General features: G+C 53.1%; 1 protein-coding gene across 1 annotated transcript in view; it reads left to right on the top strand.

Annotated features, from left to right (window-relative positions):
• Window positions 1-8,150, top strand: part of TTC7B (tetratricopeptide repeat domain 7B) — a 248,432-nt gene that overhangs the window by 71,570 nt on the left and 168,712 nt on the right. Inside the window, 1 exon segment of the mRNA XM_010845240.1 lies at window positions 1,656-1,777. Within this exon segment, the coding sequence (XP_010843542.1) occupies window positions 1,656-1,777 (122 nt within the window).

The raw sequence follows: 8,150 nt of genomic DNA, 5'->3' as shown, positions 1-8,150 counted from the left end.
GCTCCATCAGCGCTCACTGGTTGCTGCTGTGTGATAGAATTGATATGGGTTATTGCTCCATCAGCGCTCACTGGTTGTTGCTGTGTGATAGAATTGATATGGGTTATTGCTCCATCAGCGCTCACTGGTTGCTGCTGTGTGATAGAGTTGATATGGGTTATTGTCCCATGAGCGCTCACTGGTTGCTGCTGTGTGATAGAATTGATCATGCTTTTTCTTTTTTTTTGTATGGTACTGCATTGTTTTTGCTTTAAAATAATCATGGAGCTTTTAAAAATTGAAAACTATTCTCAAAAACAAATGATAATTTTTTTAAAAGTTTCAACGTTGGACTTCCACGTGGAAATATCAAGGAAGTGGTTAGACATGAGTCTGGGAAAAGTCTGGACTAGAGACGACCAAGTGGGCAGATGGCAGCATGGAGGTGGCTTCTGAGGAGCAGATGAGGTCATCTGGGAACCTGAGAGGAGAGGACAGGGCTCAGAGGGGCACTCTGCATCTCCGCCGCTTAGAGGGTGGCTGGGCCGAAAATGACGGTGCCCGGAGGTGGGAGGAACACCTACCTCTTAGCACTTGCAGAGCCAAGCGCTAAGTCAGGAAGGAGCCAGGCACTTCTGATAAGATGCTGGGATGTAGTTCAAATGCGAGGGTTGCCCACTTGGATGTCATTCTACAACATACGGTTCACTGTATGTCTTCTACTTCTCCCCCCAGCAGCCCCAGAGCTCACAAGGTAGAGACCCAGCAGTTGCTTTAATGCCCCTGGAAGGGTCATTTCAAGACCTCGAGAACATCGGGGGTTTGGCTAACAGCTGGGTTTTTGGAGAGCTGCTGGCTTGCGGTCGATGTTGGCAGCGTGTTTGGAGAGCATCTGTGTGGTTTCTAAATGGGCCACAAGTAGCTTCTGGTTGATAAACGCTTTATTTGACTCGCGAGTTTAAAGAGAGTAACCTCTGTAACAGTAGATACGTGTTTACACTTCACTATGTCCCACTCCACTCGCAGGTCTTTCCCTTCATTAGTTGGCAGTCTTTCTGGCAGGGCTAAACACGCCAGCCTTTAAAACCTCCTTATCTGTTGACAGGCAGTCTGGTTTGGGGAGAGAGGGAGCCGAGGTCGTTTTTCTTAAGCTCTCTGTCCTTGAGAGCAGGTGACTGCCGCTGCAGCCCTGGGGCCTGGCGGAGTTGCTGTCTGGCTAGTTCTCGGGCCAGGGCCAGTCACAGGTCCCTCTGTTCTTTCTGAAGCTCACCAGAGTCTGCAGGGCTGAAGCTGCAGGCTGCGTCCGTGACCTCAGCCCTTGGTGGGGACGGCCGTTTCCGCCTGTTGCTGGACCTGCTTCTTTGCCGCCAAGCCTCTCTGTCAGCATCTCAGCCTTGCAGAGCCGGAGCCTTGGGGGTTCGGCTGGCACCGTGTGCCCATCAATGCCCATCAGCGCGCCGGCCTCCTGGCGGGAGGAACGCGCGCGCCTGGGGCAGCAGTCGCCCCCTGTCGCGCAGAAGCCCTCTGCGCTTTTCTCCTCCCCACCCAGCGCCGCGCACTGACGCTTGTGAACGGAAGTCCATTTTTCAAGTCCAGCTGTGCGTTTGCAGATAGGGTTTGAAGGAAGTAGGCTTGCATTTGGATCTGATTAGTTTTCTGATTTTCTCCCCTTCCAGGTAATACTTTCTAATATTCAGAACAGAAGTCCTAAGCCTGGCCCTGCTCCCCACGATCAAGAACTAGGTTTTTTCCTAGAAACGGGACTGCAGAGAGCCCATGTCCTCTATTTCAAAAATGGGTAAGCCGTCTTCTCTTTTTAAATCAAGTTCCTAACGAAGGAAAGCAGAAAGCCCCATCATGTGTGTTCAGTTTAGTTGTTATCCTAAAGCAGTTTGAATACACACCACAACTGGAATTTCTAGAAGGAAGAGTGAACGTGGGCTCTTTTGTCTCTTCTCCACCTGGCTTGTCCAACCTTCGAAGGAGATTCGAAGGAGGGAGAAGGGCGTGTGAACCGAGTCTCCATCCAGAGCCCTGGGGCCAGGGAAGGTGGGGCCCAGCCCCGTGCCCTGCTGCCCCCGTGGGACGGTCCTGCTGGGCCTCCCTGCTTTGCTGCAGGACGCGTTAGTGAGTGGGCAGCCCTGGCCCACAGTCTCGCCTCCCTTTGAATGGCCGGTCCCTTTAGAGAACTGGATTGCCAGGTCTCAGATGGTTTTATGAATGTGTGTGTGCCTGGAAGGCCATATGCCAGTTCAGCTCCTCCCTGAGCTGCCTCTGAAAGGGGTTTTTAGAGGTTTAAGAGTGGTGCATTTGACGTTCGCTGTTGTGAGACACGCGATGATGCTGTTCAGACCTCCTCAGCTGTCCTTGTTTTGACCTTGTGCTTCAGGATAGGTGTCCGTGGAGACCGACAGTAGGTGTCTGACTCGCCCGTAGCTCCTCTGAGGCCGCGCGCAGGGGGCCCCCTCCCTCTAGGAACGGTCCCACAGAGCTCCCAGCTACAGAAGGGATAACAGCAATGTTCAGCTGCTCCCTCTTCATTTTCAAGAGCTTCAAACCTTGGGGCGTAGCTCACAGAAGCCAGATTTCATCTCTGCTCGGGGGCCCAGAGCCACATGCTTCCGTTTCCCTTTCCCTGGGGAGTAAATGCTTATTTTCCAAATCCTGTTAAACTGTTTGTGGAGAAGGCCCGCTTTGCTCCAAAGGTTCGGATTGGCAGGTCCCACAAAAGGCTGCGGTAAACGCCTCAAGGTTTGGAATGTCTTGGCGGCTTTGGCTTAGAGATGCTTTCGAGTTTGATCTCATCTGTCTCTGATTGAGATCGTCTGAGTGATGGTGCTTGGCCCCCAGGCTGAGTTTTGAGTTCTAGTTTCCTTGCTGTTATAAATAGAGGGAGAAGGGACGGAACACGGAAATATTTTCCTAGTGATCTTTTTTCTTCCTTTTCACAATAAATCGTGGTCATCACAGAGGATACTCCAACCTGGCTTTCCCTCCCTGTAACTGAGAGTGTGTGTGATTGATGGACAAGCCCAGAGGCTGGAATGAATTGGGGGGGGGCTTTCAGAAACCCCAACCAGCAGTGTCTGTTGGAAATGCTTTGTATGAGACTGATGAGGGTGGGCTGGCCAGCTTATTTTCCCATTTGAAGCCTGCGCATCGAGCAGGAAGAAGAAGGGCCATTGGGCTCAGACCTCTTGTCCGGAACCTCTAGATGCCCCCAGCACCCAACAGAAAAATAATGATGAGAAGTGTGCCGAAGGTGACGGGTCATGTGCTGGAACTGCTCCCTGGTTCAAGTCTCATTTCATTTCACGCCAGTTCAAGGCGATTCCCATTGGCATAGTCAAAGTCCCATAGTTAAAGTTGGGGGGCTGCTCCATCTTGAAGCCCCCTTCCCTCTTTGCTTGTCTCACTGGGCTTTAAAGAGCAGTGATGCCCTGAGCCGGCGGCTGGGGAGGCCTCACCAGCTCCTCAAGGCGGGGGCTGGGAGCAGTGACGAGAGCTGACTGGGGCGGGTGGAGGCAGAGGGGAAAGAGAGAGAGCAGCAGGAGGTCCTGGACGTGCCCAGTGCCATCGGCTGTGTACATGGTGGGTCACCCAGAGCCTGGGGGCCACACTGGGGGGCATCTGATGGTGGCCGTCCCGCTGGAGTCTGCAGGGCACGTGGGGACAGACGGACCAGGCTCCGGGGGCTTTCCCTCCTGCGGTGTGTCTTACTTCGGTGTGTCTTGCTGCGGTGTGTCTTGCTGCGGTGTGTCTTGCTGCCTCGCTGTCTCACTCCTTTTTGTGTCTCTACATTTGAAAAATATGTATCTGGGAGAATATAATGGACAGAGATTGACTCATTTTCAAGGATAGGAAGATGCATCATAGATGAGTTTAGCAATAAGAGACACACAATTGATAAAGCGTATCTTTTACTTTAGAAATATGCTTAAATATATTCAGCTTCTTCATTGCCAAGCCGGTGACCTCGGGGCTCTCTCAGAAAGACCCTGGCCCTGGGGCCAGTCCCTGGGCCCCTCCTGCTGCCTCGCGTCTCCCCTCTTCACCACGTGCTCTCACCTGGTCACCGACCCTCACGGCGTCGCCTCACCCACGTCCACCCGTGCCCTGCAGCGTTGCCTGGGTTTCGCATGCTTGGCTTCTGCGCTCTGACCTCAGTCCTCCTGGCTCTGCCCCGCTGCAGGGGAGATGCTGTGCGCTGGGCTTCGGTCTGACCCTCAAACTGTGGCCTCATCCACCGTCCAGCCTGGCTTGTGAAGAAGCACTTGACCCCAGGATGAGGCATGGCTGGGGTGTTCCCAGCCTGCACTGTGGTGCTTTCTCATCACACTTACATACATCATGCGAAATGCTGGGCTGGATGAATCACCAACTGAAATTAAGACTACTGCGAGAAATATCAATAACCTCATATACGCAGATGATGCCACCCTAAGGGCAGAAAGTGAAGAGGAACTAAAGAGCGTCTTGATGAGGGTCAAAGGAGAGTGAAAAAGCTGGCTAAAAACTCAGCATTCAACAACTAAGATTCTGGTCCCATCACTTCATGGGAAATAGAAGGGGAAGAAGTGGAACAGTGACAGATTTTATTTTCTTGGCTCCAAAATCACTGTGGACAGTGACTGCAGCCAGGAAATTAAAAGACATTTGCTCGTTAGAAGGAAAGCTATGACAAACCTAGATGGCATATTAAAAAGCAGAGACATCACTTTGCCAACAAAGGTCCGTCTAGACAAGGCTATGTTTTTTTCCAGTAGTCATGTATGGATGTAAGAGTTGGACTATAAAGAAAGCTGAGCGTCAAAGAATTGATGTTTTTGAACTGTGGTGTTGGAGAAGACTCTTGAAGGTCCCTTGGACTGCAAGGAGATCCAACCAGTCCATTCTAAAGGAGATCAGTCCTGAATGTTCATTGGAAGGACTAACACAGAAGCTGAAATTCCAATACTTTGGCCACCTGATGCGAAGAACTGACTCATTAGAAGAGACCCTGATACTGGGAAAGATTGAAGGCAGGAGGAGAAGGGTATGACGGAGGATGAGATGGTTGGATAGCATTATGAACTCAATGGACATGAGTTTGAGCAGACTCCCGGAGAAGGTCAGGGCAGCCTGGTGAGCTGCAAAGAGGGGTTGCAAAGAGTCAGAGTCTACTGAGCAACTGAAGGACATCATCACACTTCTCCTCGTCTGCCAGATCCTCTACAGCTGCTTCTCCTGCCCCCTCCTCTCTCCCCTCCTTCCCTTCCCGTTCCTTCCTCACCCCTCCCCTCCTCACTCCCCTTTCTCTCTGGCCCCCTTGGAGGGAGACAGCACCTGCTCTCACGTGGCCCATGTATCCTGGGCATGGTCTGACCTGGCACACACCCCTGTGGATCTCACCTCCGTTTTTCTCATCCCTCTGGGTGGCAGCAGCAGGCCTGTTAAGGCTGAAAAAACATCCTGCTGAGGCTTTGCTGCTGAAGGCAGGAAGAGAAGGGGACAACAGAGGATGAGATGGTTGGATGGCATCACCGACTAAATGGACATGAGTTTGAGCAAGCTCCGGGAGTTGGTGATGGACAGGGAGGCCTGGTGTACTGCAGTTCATGGGGTCGCAAAGAGTCGGACACGACTGAACTGAACTGAACTGACGCTTTGCAGAGGTGTAGTCAGAGTGCATTGGCCTCAGACGGCCAGGGCTGCTGCTCTGAAATCCTCAGATTGCCTTGCCCACGGCAGGCCCTCGGATGGGGGGCCGAGTGGATGCTGGAGCCAGAGGACCTGATGAGGAGCCAGCCCTCCTCCCAGCGGGGCGTCCGTTTCTTCATCTGTGTGTGTGTGTGTGTGCACGTGTGTGCTAAGTCTTTTCAGTCTTGACCGACTGTGTGTGACCCCATGGTCTGTAGCCCGCCAGGCTCCTCTGTCCACGGGATTCTCCAGGCAAGAACACTGGAGTGGGTTGTCATGCCCTCCTCCAGGGGATCTTCCCGAACCCGAGGCTCTTATGTCTCCTGCATTGGCAGGCGAGCTCTTTGCCAGTGCCCCTGGGAAGCCCTTCCCTATCGGCCAAAACACCCGAGAGCTGCGGTGAGGTGCAACCGAGAGACCGTGCGTGGAGTACTTGGTGCAGCGTCAGGCGGGCGGGCAGCGGTGAATTGTAATTTCCGCTGACGATGATGCCCGGCTGGCTTTCCAGCTGGAAGCGGGACCACAGGCAGGTCAGACTCCAGTTCCTGAGGCAGGCATCGTTCACTTGATTGCAGAGCCTCATGCAGCTTCGCTCTCAAGGAAGGGAGTTTATTTGTGACCGCTGGTGCGCGTGGTCTCTGCCCAAGAGGCATTGCGATTAGCCTGGATAACCCATAATAACCGAGGGCCGCGGCTGTGTCTCAGAGAAGGGAGGAGGGGCGAGCATTTGGGCAGCACAGCCCATGCAGAGGAGCGGCCTGGGACTCCCCCAGCTTTCTAGGAGACAAGCGTCACCCCACCCCCACAGCTTGAGTCCTCGACGCCAGAATTGCCAGAGCAGCTTGAGTTAGGATGCTGTTTATTTGCTCCACGTTGATTTAGGAATATTCATGTCTTGGGCTTCCCAGGTGGCTCAGGGGTGAGGAACTCGTCTGCCAATGCAGGAGACGCAGGTTCGATCCCTGGGTCGGGAAGATCCCTTGGAGGAGGGCACAGCAACCCACTCCAGTGTCCTTGCCTGGAGAATCCCATGGACAGAGGAGCCTGGTGGGCTACAGTCCATGGGGTCACAAAAGAATCAGACACGACTTAGGACTGAGCAGCAACAACAAGTTATGCCTTATAAACAGAGTGGCAGAGATTTCTAGCAGTGTTGCTTCTTGTCTGCCATGGCAGGTGTACTGGGTGAGCCAAATGGATTGTATGTCATGTATGTTTTCCCTGGTTCTGAATTGGTTTTAATTCAGGGAAAGGGAAAGTGAAAGTTGCTCAGTCGTGTCCGACTCTTTGCAACTCCATGGACTGTAGCCCACCAGGCTCCTCTGTCCATGGAATTTTCCAGGCAAGAATACTAGAGTGGATTGCCATGCCCTCCTCCAGGGGCCCTTCCCCACCCAGGGATTGAACCCGGGTCTCCCGCATTGTAGGCAGACAGATGCTTTACCGTCTGAGCCACCAGGGCAGCACAGGGAGGGTGAGGGTGGGGATAAATTAACGCGAGAAGACACATGAGCGTCGGAGCTGGGAGATGCGCCCGCTGGGTTGTACTCTTTCCTGGGTCGCATCAGGAGTTCTGTGTGGGAGGCCCTGACTTGGAGAGCGTAGGAGGGCAGGCGGTATGGTCTGACTCCGGGCCTCCCTGGGGAGTTTGCAGCCAGGCCAGGCAATAAAGGGAGGATTGTGCGACTATAGTCAGTCACCAGGATGCTCTCGTTGTTGTCGTTCAGTTGCTAGGTCGTGTCTGACGCTTTGCAACCCCATGGACTGCAGCACGCCAGACTCCTCTCTCCTCCACTGTCTCCCGGAGTTTGCTCAGATTCATGTCCACTGAGTCAGTGATGGTATCTAATCATCTCATTCTCTGTTGTCCCCTTCTCCTTTTGCCTTCAGTCTTTCCCAGCACGAGGTTCTTTTCCAGTGAGTCAGCTCTTCCCATCAGGTGGCCAGAGTATTGGAGCTCCAGCTTCGGCATCAGTCCTTCCAGTGAATATTCAGGACTGGTCTCCTCTAGGGTTGACGGGTTCGATCTCCTTGCAGTCCAGGGACTGTATGTGTTGGTTATGAGTCTGTGCAGCACCACTATGTGCTGGTCTGAACTAGACCACTAGTCACCACCACACGTTGACTTGTAGAAGTTTCTGAACTTCCCCAGTCGTCTTGTCGACCTTTGCAACCGTTCAGCCCTGCTCAGTGTAGCTTGGAATCAGCAGGCAGGAAGAAGGGCCGTGAGGCTGAGCTTCCTGGGTTTATGGCCTCAGAGAAGCAGGAGCTTCAGACAGGCTCCTGCAGCCGGGGAGGTGGCGTGTGCTGGATGCGCTGGTCTCTCCAGGCTCCAGAGCAGAGCAACTCGGCCCTGTCCTTTGCCTTCTTGCCTTCAGAACGTCTTCCTTCTGGCAGTGACAGAAGTGGTGGCTTTTTCAACTGTGCACCCATTTTTACATTAAGAGTCAAAGAGAAAATTCAGACTCTTTTCCAGTAAGCATTTATTGAAT

This window comes from Bison bison, unplaced genomic scaffold (genome assembly GCF_000754665.1).
Source record: "Bison bison bison isolate TAMUID 2011002044 unplaced genomic scaffold, Bison_UMD1.0 scf7180017864213, whole genome shotgun sequence".
NCBI classification, from domain to species: domain Eukaryota; kingdom Metazoa; phylum Chordata; class Mammalia; order Artiodactyla; family Bovidae; genus Bison; species Bison bison.
The sequence above is the reverse complement of the archived record's forward strand: the minus strand, read 5'-3'. Positions and strand labels throughout refer to the sequence as shown.